The sequence below is a fragment of the Pan paniscus genome, chromosome 7, assembly GCF_029289425.2.
Source record: "Pan paniscus chromosome 7, NHGRI_mPanPan1-v2.0_pri, whole genome shotgun sequence".
NCBI classification, from domain to species: Eukaryota; Metazoa; Chordata; class Mammalia; order Primates; family Hominidae; genus Pan; species Pan paniscus.
The window spans coordinates 56,807,347-56,823,105 of NC_073256.2; the positions used below are offsets into that span (position 1 = coordinate 56,807,347).

General features: G+C 41.6%; 1 protein-coding gene across 4 annotated transcripts in view; it reads left to right on the forward strand.

The window, feature by feature from the left end:
• The window catches only part of DDHD2 (DDHD domain containing 2), a 31,079-nt gene that overhangs the window by 12,188 nt on the left and 3,132 nt on the right, over nucleotides 1-15,759 (forward strand). For all 4 annotated transcript variants that reach the window (XM_034965956.3, XM_034965955.3, XM_055116464.2 and 1 more), the window contains 9 exons: nucleotides 1,846-2,054; nucleotides 2,337-2,404; nucleotides 3,809-3,931; nucleotides 5,810-5,905; nucleotides 8,014-8,130; nucleotides 8,234-8,389; nucleotides 8,830-8,932; nucleotides 9,065-9,235; nucleotides 9,659-9,818. In XM_034965956.3, coding sequence (XP_034821847.3) covers nucleotides 1,846-2,054; nucleotides 2,337-2,404; nucleotides 3,809-3,931; nucleotides 5,810-5,905; nucleotides 8,014-8,130; nucleotides 8,234-8,389; nucleotides 8,830-8,932; nucleotides 9,065-9,235; nucleotides 9,659-9,818 — 1,203 coding nt within the window. The remainder of the gene's footprint in view (nucleotides 1-1,845; nucleotides 2,055-2,336; nucleotides 2,405-3,808; nucleotides 3,932-5,809; nucleotides 5,906-8,013; nucleotides 8,131-8,233; nucleotides 8,390-8,829; nucleotides 8,933-9,064; nucleotides 9,236-9,658; nucleotides 9,819-15,759) is intronic.

A 15,759-nucleotide genomic window follows, 5' to 3' on the forward strand; every position in this document is an offset into this window, starting at 1 on the left:
AGTTCCCAGTCTTGGCCTCCCGAGTAGCTGGGATTACAGGCATGCGCCACCATGCCTGGCTAATTTTGTATTTTTGGTAGAGACAGGGTTTCTCCACGTTGGTCAGGCTGGTCTTGAACTCTTGACCTCAGGTGATCCGCCCGTCTTGGCCTCCCCAAGTGCTGGGATTACAGGCGTGAGCCACCGTGCCTGGCCCAATCCAGCTGATTTTTCTATTTTTTGTAGAGATGGGCTTTTACCATGTTGGCCAAGCTGGTTTTGAACTCCTGGGCTCAAGCAATCTGTCTGCTTTGGCCTCCTAAAGTGCTGGGATTACAGGTGTGAGCCACAGTGCCTGGCCTGAACAGTATATTTTATTTTTTATTTTATTTTTGAGATGGAGTGTCGCTCTGTCACCCAGGCTGGAGTGCAGTGGCACGGTCTCGGCTCACTGCAACTTCTGCCTCCTGGGTTCTAGCAATTCTCCTGCCTCAGCCTCCCAGGTGGCTGGGACTACAGTCATGCGCCACAATGCCCAGCTGATTTTCGTATTTCTTAGTAGAGACAGGGTTTCACCATATTGGCCAGGCTGGACTCCTGACCTCGTGATCTGCCCCCCTCAGCCTCCCAAAGTGCTGGGATTACAGGTGTGAGCCACTGCGCCGGCCTGAACAGTATTTTTTTTGTTGTTTTTTTTGAGACAGAGTCTTGCACTGTTGCCTGGGCTGGAGTGCAATGGCACGATTTCGGCTCACTGCAACTTCCGCCTCCTGGGTTCATGTGATTCTCCTGCCTCAGCCTCCCAAGTAGCTGGGGTAAAGGTGCACATCACCACACCCGGCTAATTTTTTGTATTTTTAGTAGAGACAGGGTTTCACTCTGTTGGACAGACTGGTCTCGAACTTTGGACCTCGTGATCTGCCCGCCTCAGCCTCCCAAAGTGCTGGGATTACAGGAGTGAGCCACCGCTCCTGGCCCTGAACAGTATATTTTAAAGGACTTAAAAAAATGTATAACCATAACACTATTATCACACTTAAAAATTTCTTAATATCATCAAATACCTAGTCAGTGTTCAAATTTCCAGTTGTCTATTATATTTTTATACATATTTTATACATATTTTTATATACATTAATTATATAATTATATACATTAATTTTTATATACATATTTATATAATTACAAACATGTTTTAAACTGGGATCCAAATAAAGTCCATACCTTGCAATTAGTTGATATGTCTTTTATTATAAGTCTCTCTTGGGCTGGGCATGGTGGCTCATGCTTGTAATCCCAGCACTTTGGGAGGCCGAGGCAGGTGGATCATCTGAGGTCAGGAGTTTGAGACCAGCCTGGCTAACATGACAAAACCCTGTCACTACTAAAAATACAAAAATTAGCTGGGCATGGTGGCACATGCCTGCAATTCCAGCTATTTGGGAGGCTGGGGCAGGAGAATCGCTTGAACCTGGGAGGCAGAGGTTACAGTGAGCTGAGATCGTGCCACTGCCCTCCAGCCTGGGCAATAGAGCGAGAGTCTGTCTCAAAAAAAAAAAAAAGAAAGAAAAAAAAAGTCTCTTTAATTTATTTTCTTGATTACCACTTACCTGTCTGTCTACATCTGTTGTTTTCTTGCAGTTTATTTATGGAAGAAATGGGTTTGACTTGAGGGTTTTTTATACTCTGAATTTTGCTTATCACATCCCTCTGGCTTCATTACACATGTTCCTTTGTCCTCTTTTTGTTTTTTCCTATAAATCGACAATTGTTTGTTATAAAATGTTTAAGCTTGAAGGCTTAAAATTGGAAGCGGCTATTAAGTGTATTTAGGTTTCCTGCTTAAATTATTTTTCCTTTTTTCAGAGATCTGCAGCGAATAACCCTGCCCAGCATTAACCGCCTCAGGCACTTCACCAATGACACAATTCTGGATGTCTTCTTCTACAATAGTCCCACCTACTGTCAGACTATTGTGGACACAGTTGCTTCTGAAATGAACCGAATATACACACTTTTTCTACAGAGGAACCCTGATTTCAAAGGGGGTGTATCCATTGCTGGTCATAGTTTAGGTAACAAAATGAGTTCTGTGTGACCAGAGAAGACTATCACATTTTAAAGACACCTGTTTTTGAAGCACAATGTCTTTTATCAGTATGAAATTCAGAGGTCTAGAAGTGGTCTGTGATCAGGAAATTTGGAAGGGGTTGGAAGGGTGGCGGTAAATTGGAAAGAAAGACTCCTTGCTGTATAGATTTGCCTACATATGTAATTGGCTTATGCCTTTTTTGTATAACAGAGAGCCATTTAGTGCTAATGCTTAGAAATTGTCCCTTCTTCTATTTTACTTATAGGTTCGCTTATATTGTTTGATATCCTAACAAATCAGAAAGATTCTTTGGGGGATATTGACAGTGAAAAGGTAATTTAGATGTTCAGCTAGGTTTTCTTGTAGTTTTCCTTAGTAAGGATTTATAGATTTTAGACTTATTTTTTGTTTTTAGCTGAGTTTAGTTTCATGTCATGACATTACATTTACACTTATTTTCATTTTAACAGACTTTTAATTATCTCCGTCATTCTTGGATGATAGAAGGAAGATAGTAACGTGCTTCTACAAATAATAATTGTTATACTCTAAACCATAGTTATCTTATTTTCTTTTGTGAATATGCACCACTGGCCGGGCGCGGTGGCTCATGCCTGTAATCTCAGCACTTTGAGAGGCTGAGACTGGTGGATCACCTTAGGTCAGGAGTTCAAGACCAGCTTGGCCAACATGGTGAAACCCCATCTGTACTAAAAATACAAAAATTAGCTGGGCATGGTGGTGTGTGCCTGTAATCCCAGCTACTTGGGAGGCTGAGGCAAGAGAATCGCTTGAACCTGGGAGGTGGAGGTTCAGTGAGCTGAGATCGTGCCACTGCACTCCAGCCTGGGTGACAGAGTGAGACTCCGTCTCAAAAATATGCACTGCTGATCTGTTAATAGAGTTATGGAATCATTGAGCTAAATGAAGTTTGCATATGAACAAATGAATGAATTGGCTACAAATTGATATGATTTATAGAAACTCTGTTCGAAAGTATTGGGGACTTGATGTTTAAACATTATTTTAGTAAAAATTCCTATAACCATGTATCATCTGTAGGATTGATTTGGTACCTATTTCTCCTGTTGGACCATGAGTTCCTCCAGAGCAGAGCTTTTGTCTTAGACTATTTTATTTCTATTTCTATTTCTTTTTTTTCTTTTTTTTTTGAGACAGTCTCTTGCTCTGTCACCCAGGCTGGAATGCAGTGGCACGATCTCAGCTCACTGCAACCTCTGCCTCCAGGGTTCAAATGATTCTCCTGCTTCAGCCTCCCCAGTAGCTGGGATTACAGGCGCATGCCACCGTACCTGGCTAATTTTTGTATCTTTAGTAGAGACAGGGTGTTGGTCAGACTGGTCTTGAACTCCTGACCTTGTGATCCGCCCACCTCGGCCTCCGAAAGTGCTGGGATTACAGATGTGAGCCACCATGCCCAGCCTAGACTGTTTTATTTCTTAAGCACTGTTTTCCTAATTTCTTAAGCACTGAGCTCCCTTAAAATTCAGCAAATGTTTGTTAATGATGATGAATATTTTACTCATTTCTTTAAAAACATATTTTCAATTGAAGTTGCAAAACCTTGGAACCTCTTAATTTATATCTTGCATAAATGACAATTTGTTAAAGTTAAGATACATTGCTGTGGAAATCTATGTATTTCTTTACTGCAAAATAGTATTAAAGGAAACTAAATGAATGTCAAGAATATGAGCTTTATAATTTAATTTTTAGGATTCGCTAAATATTGTAATGGATCAAGGAGATACACCTACACTAGAGGAAGATTTGAAGAAACTTCAGCTCTCTGAATTCTTTGATATCTTTGAGAAGGAGAAAGTAGATAAGGAAGCTCTGGTAAAAATAATCTTTTAAAACTTTATGCCAAGCCATTTTCAGTATTTTTGTTTATCGTGTTTACTAAGAGCCTACCCTTTAGACACTTTTTAGTCATAAATACTTTATGATTAATGTTCCTTAGCATTATTTATTTGCTTTTTATCATATCAAGTGACCTTTGCTTTGTGGAAGTTCAAAGGTCAGATGGCCATATTGATATTCATAGAGCAATGGAGCAGACTAACCAGTACGGCTCATAGAAAACATGAGTGCAAGAACAAACAAATAAATAACCATTAGCTATTCCAACTCTAATTTTCTGTTGTACTTTCAAGAGCTCTACTGTTATTTGCGAGTAGCTGGGATTACAGGTGCCCGCCACCACGCCTGGCTAATTTTGATATTTTTAGTAGAGATGGGGTTTCACTGTATTGGCCAAGCTGGTCTCTTGGCCAGGCTGGTCTGGAATTCCTGACCCCGTGATCCACCCACCTTGGCCTCCCAAAGTGCTGGGATTACATGTGTGAGCCACCGTGCCCAGCCAGCTTATTTGTTTTTTTTTTTTTTTTTCCATTTTTGTTGTGCCTTTTTCTGGTTTATGATACATTCACTCATTTAACAGATATTTAGAAAATGCTTACTATACCAAGTACTGGATAGATTGGTGAATAAGACATATGATCCCTGACCTCATAGTGTTTATAGTTTACTGGGGAAGACATATGTTAAATAATCACACACATCATGGCAATTACAATAAGTAAGTAGGAAAAGTACACCGTGTTGTAAGAATTAACCTGGTCTCATAAGGTGCAGGAAGGCTTCCCTAATCAAATGAGTGACAGCTGGCTGGGTGTGGTGGCTCACGCCTGTAATCCCAGCACTTTGGGAGGCCGAGGTGGGCAGATCACGAGGTCAGGAGTTCGAAACCAATCTAGTCAACATGGTGAAACCCTGTCTGTACTAAAAATACAAAAATTAGCTGGGTGTGGTGGCACACACATGTAGTCCCAGCTACTTGGGAGGCTGAGGCAGGAGAATCGCTTGAACCCAGGAGGTGGAGGTTGCAGTGAGCTGAGATCACGCCACCACACTCCAGCCTGGGCGACAGAGCAAGACTCCATCTCAAAAAAAAAAAAAAAAAAGATGAGTGACACTTGAGATCTTGATTGTTAGTCTGTTCCATACTTGTGTGTTTGCTGTATGTTCTCAGTGCTTGCGTTCATCAGCAGGAGTATAATCCTTCTCAGGCATGTGACATCTAAGTCAGTATAGAAATCAAGGAAGTTTTTTTGTTTTGTTTTGTTTTTTTGAGACGGAGTCTTGCTCTGTCGCCCAGGCTGGAGTGCAGTGGCACGATCTCAGCTCACTGCAGGCTCTGCCTCCCGGGTTCACGCCATTCTCCTGCCTCAGCCTCCTGTGTAGCTGGGAATACAGGTGCCTGCCACCGCGCCTGGCTAATTTTTTTTGTATTTTTAGTAGAGACGGGGTTTCACCATGGTCTCCATCTCCTGACCTCGTGATCCACCCGCCTCGGCCTCCCAAAGTGCTGGGATTACAGGCGTGAGCCACCGCGCCTGGCCAGAAATCAAGGAAGATTTTTATGTCCTGAAGTCCTTAGATACCCAACTTCTCTGTTTTTTGTTTTTTTTTTTTTTTAACAATAACAATGTTGTCTATATTATTGTAACATTGATATTATAAGTATTGATATTTTCTATTCTTTTTTAGGCTGTTTCATGAATAAAACAGGTCCTTTTTTCTGGAAGTTATTCTATGATGTTTTACTGCTAGAGAGACAGGCAGCAACAGAGTGCCTAGGCCTTATTCCTCTTAGGGGACAGGGTTGATTTTATTTTGTCTAGAAATAAGAAAGACTTGATTTTCTATGCCTAGGCTTTATGTACAGACCGAGATCTTCAGGAAATAGGAATTCCTTTAGGACCAAGAAAGAAGATATTAAACTATTTCAGCACCAGAAAAAACTCAATGGTATGTGCCTAATACAGCTTGTTGGACTAAACAATTCTTTGATGTCCATAGTGTGTCCTTGTGCTTTGTGGGATGTTTACTCTGGGGAGCCAAGCAGTTTTTTGGTAATTGATCTTTGGCTCTTTTTTTTTTGAGACAGGGTCTCGCTCTGTCACTCAGGCTGGAGTGCAGTGGTGTGATCCCAGCTCTTTGCAACCTCTGCCTCCCAGGTTCAAGCGATTCTCCTGCCTCAGCCTCTCGAGTAGCTGGGACTACAGGCGCCCACCACCATGCCTGGCTAATTTTTGTATTTTTAATAGAGACGGTGTTTCACCATATTGGCCAGGCTGGTCTCAAACTCCTGACCTTGTGATCTGCCCGCCTTGGCCTCCCAAAGTGCTGGGATTACAGGTGTGAGCCACCCGCCTGGCCGATCTTTGGCTCTCTTTCTAGAAATTAAACACATTTTCTTTTTTACATTCTTTTTTTTTTTCTTTTCCTGGAAATGAAATCTTGCTGTGTTGCCCGGGGTGGAGTATAGTGGGTGGTCTCGGCTCACTGCAACCTCCACCTTCCAGGTTCAAGCAATTCTCCTGCTTCATCCTCTTGAGTAGCTGGGATTCCAGGTGTGCACCACCATGCCCAGCTAACTTTTTGTATTTTTAGTAGAGACGGGGTTTCACTATGTTGGCCAGGCTGGTCTTGAACTCCTGACCTCAGATGACCCATGTGCCTCAGCCTCCCAAAGTGCTGCACCGCTCCTGGCCCTTCTTTTTTTACATCCTTAAAAGTGTTATTAGCTTCAGAAGTCTTCTCTCCTCTGGAATTCTCCTACCATTTATTTATTTATTTATTTTTGCTTTTTTCTTTTCATGAGAGTTTTACCAATATCTACTTCACATCACATACCATAAAATTCACCCTTTTAAAGTTTACAATTTAATGGTTTTTAGTATATTCATAGAGTTATGTAACCATTACCACTATCCAATTTCAGCACATTTCCATTGTCCCTTAGGGAAACCCCATACCCATTTGCTGTCACTCCCCATTGCTCCCTGCCCCCAGCCTCTGTCAACCACTAATCTACTTTCTGTTTCTACAGATTTGCTTATTTTGGACATTCCATATAAATGGAATGTCCGTTTGAGCCATGTGTCTGACTTCTTTCACTTAGCATAATATTCTGAAGGTTTACCTGTGTTAACAGTACTTCCACATTCAGTTTTTCTGGTCACTGAATTTCTCTCCATATCTTATTAGTTAGTTTTTTTCTTTTTGAGTCGGAGTGTTGCTCTGTCGCCCAGGATGGAGTGCAGTTGCACGATCTTGGCTCAATTGCAACCTCTGCCTCCTGGATTCAAGTGATTCTCCTGCTTCAGCTTCCTGAGTAGCTGGGATTACAGGCACGCGACACCACACCCAGCTAATTTTTGTATTTTTAGTATGGGGTTTCACCATGTTGGCCAGGCTGGTCTTGAGCTCCTGACCTCAAGTGATCCGCCCACCTCAGCCTCCCAAAGTGCTGGGATTACAGGCGTGAGCCACCATGCCTGGCCAGTAGTTAGTTCTTTTCCAACTTTTTAGCAGGTGGCTTATTTCTTTTTAAAGACTCAGTTCTTGGCCCAGCCCATCGACATCCTACTTCCCTTGATTACAGAGGCACGGCACTTCATAGAACTCTAGCAATCCTCAGCATTATCTTCCCACAGTGCCCTGCTATTGTTTTCTCTTATGATTGTTGCCTAAAGTTTCAACGCTACTGAAATGGCTATGTACAACTTTCATCATTTTAGAGCATCTAAGAATGTCAATTAACAATTTAAGGCAATAATTTAATCTTGTTTTCTGAGGAAATCTTCCTAGAATTTTTGGCTGCCATTTCAGAACTTTCCCAAGGGTCCTTTCAAACCAGTAGAAAACTATATAATCCTTTGGCTATACTTTTACTATATAGTAGCTCCCCATACTTTTTTTTTTTAATAGAGACTATGTTGCCCAGGTTGGACTTGAACTCTTGGGCTTAAACAATCCTACCTACCTACCTACCTCAGGGTCCTGAGTAGCTGGGACTACAGGTGCATGCCGTCATGCCCAGCTTCTCCACATAACTATTTTTTACTCTTTAGGGTATTAAGAGACCAGCCCCGCAGCCTGCTTCAGGGGCAAACATCCCCAAAGAATCTGAGTTCTGCAGTAGCAGTAATACTAGAAATGGTGACTATCTGGATGTTGGCATTGGGCAGGTAACTAATTCTCTTTGATCATTTTACAGCCTGCTATTTGTATGGTAGAAACAGATGTAACTTTTGTTATTAATGAGAGATGCTTTTGTTTTCCTCCTTTGAGGTGTCTGTGAAATACCCCCGGCTCATCTATAAACCAGAGATATTCTTTGCCTTTGGATCTCCCATTGGAATGTTCCTTACTGTCCGAGGACTAAAAAGAATTGATCCCAACTACAGATTTCCAACGTGCAAAGGTTTCTTCAATATTTATCACCCTGTAAGCATTGTATAGCTATTGTGGTTTTACCTAAATATCAGGGCTTATTGTTAAAGAACATAGGATTTTCTGTTGTGTTGATTTTTTTTCCTATTCCATTGTCTAGCAATGAGACAACTTATAATAGTATTGATTTGGAAGTGATGGAGCAGAACTGTACATTTTTTTAAATGAACTTATGATTATTCTTGTTTAAGATACATAGTTCTGGTTGTACATGGTGACTAATGCCTGTCATCCCAGCACTTTGGGAGGTCAAGGCAGGAGGATTGCTTGAGCCTAGGAGTTGAAGGCTACAGTGAGCCATGATTGCACCACTGCACTCCAGCCTGGGTGACAGAGCGAGACCTCATCTCAAAAAAAAAAAAAAAAAAAAAAGTTATATAGTTTCCAGACTGTGCTTAGCAGAGGTAAATGTAGCTCTTGTTTTTCCTATGTAGTTTGATCCTGTGGCCTATAGGATTGAACCAATGGTGGTCCCAGGAGTGGAATTTGAGCCAATGCTGATCCCACATCATAAAGGCAGGAAGCGGATGCACTTAGGTAAGTCCGAGCATAGAACTTGATAATTCTAGACCTTTTGGCCAGTGCAAAGGGCATCATTCACTCTGTTCAGCTATGTTGGACCCTAAGCTCTTTGTAAATCATTTAATGTTCTTTATTTATATGTTTCAGAACTGAGAGAGGGCTTGACCAGGATGAGTATGGACCTTAAGAACAACTTGCTAGGTTCGCTGCGGATGGCCTGGAAGTCTTTTACCAGAGCTCCATACCCTGCCTTACAAGCTTCAGAAACACCAGAAGAAACTGAAGCAGAACCTGAATCAACTTCAGAGAAGCCTAGTGGTCAGTGACACTGTACACATTGACCAGCTGCCAGATAAGAGGGATGCCATGGTGTGGCATTTTTCATAGTTAATTTAATTTCACATTTAATTTCATAGTTAATATTGCATTCTTTTGCTTTAGTTTTCAACTTCTAAAGAGCTCTATTCCTGCTTGCATTTAGTATAAACCCAAGGCAAATGACCTAGCTATCAATGGTATAGGTAATGAGATGTGTTGCGCAAAAGCAAAAAAGGGGATTGGACAAAATTACTGTGACCTGAGAAGGAGCTTGAAGGAGATTGAGAGGAGGAAGATGGGAGAGAGCTCTCTGAACAGAGAGTAGCTCATTCTGTGGTAAACTTGGAGTGTGAGGAGAAGTTAACAGGATAACCCTGAAGGCCAAAAGGTTTTAGATTCTTATTATGGTTCTTCCATATCCAGATGTTAACACAGAAGAGACCTCTGTGGCAGTTAAAGAAGTCCTGCCTATCAATGTGGGGATGCTGAATGGAGGCCAACGCATTGACTATGTGCTACAGGAGAAGCCTATTGAAAGTTTTAATGAGTATTTATTTGCTTTACAAAGCCATCTATGCTACTGGTAAATGTTGTTTATTTTTGTCTGTTTTGTTTGTTTACCTGTTTCATAGATAGTTGATAGATGTAGAAAAAGGAGGATAGGCCAGGTGCATTGGCTCAGGCTTATAATCTCAGCACTTTGGGAGGCCAAGGTGGGAGGATTGCTTGAGTTCAGGAGTTTGAGACCGGCCTGGGAAACATAGCAAGACCTCATCTCTACAAAAACTAAATTAGCTGGGCGTGGTGGTATGCGCTTATAGTCCCAGCTACTTGGGAGGCTGAGGCAGGAGAGTCACTTGAGCCCAGGAGTTTGAGACCACAGTGAGCCATGATCACACCACTGCACTCTAGCCTGGGTGACAGAGCAAGACCCTGTCTCAAAAAAAAAAAAAAAAGACCTGTGTACCTTTGGAATTAAAATGACTTCTCATTTAGACAGCACAAGCACAATCATGTCATTTCAAGAATCTGGTTTAAACACACTGTTGTTTTATTTTGCAGCTGGGTAGAACATGGTTGAGGCTAATGATGCCAACAACCATAAGTTCAATTATCTTGGTGTTAAAAATGTGTCTTTTGGCCATTTAGGTGCACATGAATGAACTGGAACAAATATTACTGTTGCTGGAAGTCTTATAGCAAACCCATTTGAAAGCATTTATGGTAGCTGTGACAGAATTAATTATTATTATTTTATCATTATTTGAGACAGGGTCTTGCTGTGTCACCCAGGCTGGAGTGCAGTGGCATGCTCATGGTTCACTGCAGCCTTGACCTCCTGGACTCAAGTGATCCTCCCCTCTCAGTCTCCCTAATAAGTAGGATGACCGTTGTGCACCACCATGCCCAGCTAATTTTTGTACAGACAGGGTTTCGCCATGTTGCCCAGGCTGGTCTAAACTTCAAGCAATCAATCCGCCTCCACCTCTGCCTCCCAAAGTGCTGGAATTACAGGCATGAGCCACCATGCCTGGGCAGAATTATTATTAAATATAATTGGTTACCTGATGGATTGTAGAATGGATTAATGATGCTTATTGAAATTCAGGCCGGGTATGGTGGCTCATGCTTATAATCCCAGCACTTTGGGAGGCCGAGGAAGGAGGATTGCTTGAGGCCAGGAGTTGAAGGCTGCAGTGAGCCATGATGGTGCCACCGCACCCTAGCCTGAGTGACTGAGCGAGACCATGTCTGAAAAAAAATAGTATAAAATAATACTAATTAATCCCTGAAGAAGTTGACATAAAAATAAAGTAAGGAAAATAAGATGGGTCAGAGATAAGTGTTTTAAAAATGAAAGCTCAGACCAGCATGGCCAACATGGCGAAATCCTGTCTCTACCAAAAATACAATTAGCCAGGTGTGGTGGTGCATGCCTGTAGTCCCAGCTACTAGGGAGGCTGAGACAGGAGAATTGCCTGAACCTGGGAGGCTGAGACAGGAGAATTGCCTGAACCTGGGAGGCAGAGGTTGCAGTGAGCGAGATCACGGCCACCGCAGTCCAGCCTGGGTGACAGAGCGAGACTCCATCTCAAAAAAAAAAAAAAAAAAAGGCAAGCTCAAAGGTCCTAAGAAGAATTTTTCCCTTGAATTCTGATGAGGAATTATCATCTGATGCAATCACTATCATTTGTATATAATATATACAGTAGAGGCCAAAAGCAATCTTGTAAGGGGCTAAAATAATGCTAAGAATGATCTCTGGTGATCTGGCTTGATAGAAAAGAAAGCAGAGTTCTTTTAATATTTCTGTGTGGGCAGTACATTCATATGGTTTGAAATTCAAAGAAAGAAAAATAATGAAAAGCCTCTTTTTTATTTTGTTTCTTGCAATCAGTTTCTTCCCCATATACAACTAATGTAAAATGTCTTCCAGCCATCTATTTTATGCCTCCATAATAAATATATGTATGTGAATATATTCTTTCCCTTATTTTAAAAACATAAATAGTATATTAAAGGCAATGTTCTGTGCCTTGTTTTTTCTACTAGTATATCTTGACATTTTTTAACCTATTATATGTAGTTTCCTCATTTTTTTTTAGCTGCATAGTCTTCCGTTATGTAAATACACCATAATTTATTTAAGCCGTCCTCTACTCATGGACTTTCAGGTTTCCTTTTCTTTTGCACACACCTTGTTCATGTCATTTCACCTACTCATGAGTATATCTGTAATGTAAAATACTTTGAATTGAAATCAATGGCATAAAGGGTATATACATTTGTAAAATTTGATAAATATTGACAAATAAGAGGTTGTACCTTTTTATACTCCCAGCAATAATGTACGAAAGTGTGTGTTTCTCCACAGCTTTTCCAACAGTTTTAATATTTTTAAATCTTTGCCAATTTGTTGGGTGAAAATGTACAATATACTGTACATATTAAAAGAATACACATTTGATGAGTTTTGACATGTATACACCTGTGAAGCCATCACTACAATCAACTTAACATATTCATCACTCTCAAAAGTTTCCTTGTGCCTTTTGTAATCCCTCCCTTCTTTTCTCTTCCCCACTCCTCCTAATTTCCAGGGAGCCACTGCTCTGTTCTGCCACTGTAGATTAGTTTGCTTATGACTTGTATTTGGAATCCTACAGTATATACTTTTGTTGTTTGGCGTTTAGCTTATTTATTTATTTATCTATTTGAGATAGTCTTGTTCTGTCATCCAGGCTGGAGTGCAGTGACACAATCATGGCTCACTGTTGCCTAGATCTCTGGGCTCAAGGGATCCTCTTAGGCTCAAGGGATCCTCCCATCTCAGCCTCCCAAGAAGCTGGGACTGCAGGCATGTGCCACTGGGCCTAATTTTTTTTTTATTTATTTTCGTAGAGATGGGGTCTCACTATGTTGCCCCTGCTGGTGTCAAACTCCCAGCCTCAAGCAGTCCTCTTGCTTTGGCCCCCTAAGCTGTTGGTATTATAGACATGATTGATGTTGTGTATATCAATAGTATATCCTTTTTATTGCTGAGTAGTATTCCATTATATGGATATATCAGTTTGTCCATTCACCTGTTGATGGATATTTTGATAGTTTCCAGTTTTTGGCTATTAACAAAGCTGCTAGGAACATTCATGTATAAGACTTTACATGGACATATTCTTGGGTAAATAGGAATGGAATGGGTGGATACTATATGGAAGTGTATTTTTAAAAGAAACTGCCAAACTGTTTTGCCACCAGCAGTTTACATCTGCATCAGCAGTGTTTGAGAGTTTCAGTTGCTCCACATCAACTTTTTTTTTATTTTTTATTTTTATTTTTGTGAGGCAGTCTCACTCTATCACCCAGGCTGGAGTGCAGTGGTGCGATTATAGCTCACTGCAGCCTTGACCTTGGACTCAAGCCATCCTCCCATCTCAGCCTCCTGAGCAGCTGGGAGTAGCTAGGACCACAGGTGTGTAACACCATGCCCAGCTAATTTTTCAAATTTTTTTGTGGAAATGGGGTTTTGCCATGTTGCCCAGACTGGTCTTGAACTCCTGGGCTCCAGTGATCCTCCCACTTGGCTTCCCAAAGTGCTGGGATTACAGGTGTAAGCCACCATATCTGGCCAACAAGTTTTTTTTTTTTTTTTTTTTTTTGAGAAGGAGTCTCACTCTGTCACCCAGGCTGGAGTGCTGTGGCACGATCTTGGCTCACTGCAACCTCTGCCTCCCAGGTTCAAGCAATTCTTGTACCTCAGCTTCCTGAGTAGCTGGGATTACAGGTGTGCGCTACCATGCCTAGCTAATTTTTGTATTGTTAGTAGAGATGGGGTTTCACCATGTTGGCCAGGCTGGTCTCGAACTTCTGACCTCAGGTGATCCACCTGCCCCTGCCTCCCAAAGTGCTGGGATTACAGGTGTGAGCCACTGCGCCTGCTCAAAATTTTTATTTTTATGTAATCAAATTTGTTGTCATTTGCTTTTTGGTTTCTGGAATTTGTGTCATACTCAGAAAGATCTTCCTTACTTTCCAAAAAAATTCTTACCACAGTATTTTTTTTTTTTTTTTTTTGAGATGGAATCTCACCCTGTTGCCCAGGCCAGAGTGCAATGGTGTGATCTCGGCTCACTGCAACCTCTGCCTGCCAGGTTCAAGTGATTCTCCTGCCTCAGCCTCCCAAGTAGCCAGCATTACAGGTGTGCACCACCATACCTGGCTAATTTTGTCTTTTTAGTAGAGACAGGGTTTCACCATGTTGGTCAGGCTGGTCTCAAACTCCTGACCTCAAGTGATCCCACCTCAGCCTCCCAAAGTGCTGGGATTACAGGCGTGAGCCACTGCACCCAGCCAACACAGTATATTGTTATATATATAATTTTTTTTAGAAACAGGATCTTGCATGCAGTGGCTTCTCACAGGCATGATCTTAGTGCACTAGACCCTTGAATTCCTGGGCTCAAGCAATCCTCTTGCCTTGGCCTCCTGAGTAGTTGGGACTGCAGGTGTGCAACACCATGCCTGGCTATTCTAATATTTTATCATCTAATTTTTACATATAAATCTTTGATTCAGATTCAGGTCCTTTTTTCCCCACGTGTCTCAACACTATTAATAGATTTGAGATTCTAAATTAAATTAATTAAATTCTTTTTTTTTTTTTGAGACAGAGTCTTGCTGTGTTGCCCAGGCTGAAGTGCAGTAGTGCAGTAGTTGGCTCACTGCAACCTACGCCATCTGGGTTCAAATGATTTTCCTGCCTCAGCTTCTTGAGTAGCCGGGACTATAGGCATGTGCCACCATGCCCAGCTAATTTTTGTATTTTTAGTAGAGATGGGGTTTCACTATGTTGGCCAGGCTGGTCTCGAACGCCTGACCTCAGGTGATCCGCCTGCCTCGACCTCCCAGTGTTAGGATTATAGGTGTGAGCCACCGTGCCTGGCCACTTAATTAAATTCCTATACATAAATGGGACTATTTCTCGACTTCTTACTTGTTGATTTGCTTTTTTATGTACCATTTTAATATCTGATAGAGCTAATTCCCACTTGTTGATACAGGAATTTCTTAAGCTGGGGTCTGTGTATATGAGTTTGTGGGAGATGAGGGAAGTCTATGAATCCAATGAAATACACATTTATAATTGTGGTTGCAATGTGATCCTTTCTGGGGAGGAATCCGTAATTTCATTAGATTCTCAAAAGGATGCATGACTCAATAAATGTTGAACCACAGATCTAGAAGAATAATAGAGGCTTATATCCTTAAGGCAGTCCCTCATGAGTGTTAATCTTTTTAAGTCAAATTTTGTTATGAAGTGTGGATATAAGTAATTGCTTGTGCATACATAGAATAATATCTGGAAAACTCATGAGAAATTGATAACATTGGTTGTCAGAAGATGGGAACTGGTGGTGGTTGAGGAACAAAGGTGGGAGGGAGACTTCGTTACTTTCTTATATTTTTGGAATTTGGAACCTTATGATTGTATTACCTTTTCCAAAAAGTGCATAATATTTTAAAAATTAAGGTGACCAACTGGATAACTCTTCAATAGTGTCTCTAGAATGATCTCTGTGGAAAAGGAACAATTCTTGGTTATTTCTTACTGGCTTTTTTTTTTTTTTGAAATGGAGTCTCACTCTGTCGCCCAGGCTGAAGTGCAGTGGCGCTTTGCAACCTTCGGCTCACTGCAACCTTCGCCTCCTGGGTTCAAGCGATTCTCCTGCCTCAGCCTCCTGAGTAGCTGGGACTACAGACGCGTGCTGCCACGCCTGGCTAGTTTTTTTTTTTTTTTTAGGAGTCTCGCCTATCTGCCAGGCTGGAGTGCAGTGGTGCAATCTCGGCTCACTGCAACCTCCGCTTCCTGGGTTCAAGCAATTCTTCTGCCTCAGTCTCCCCAGTAACTGGGACTACAGGCGCATACCACCACACCCTGCTAATTTTTGTATTTTTAGTAGAGATGGGGTTTCACCATATTGGCCAGGCTGGTCTCAAACTCCTGACCTTGTGATCCACCCACCTTG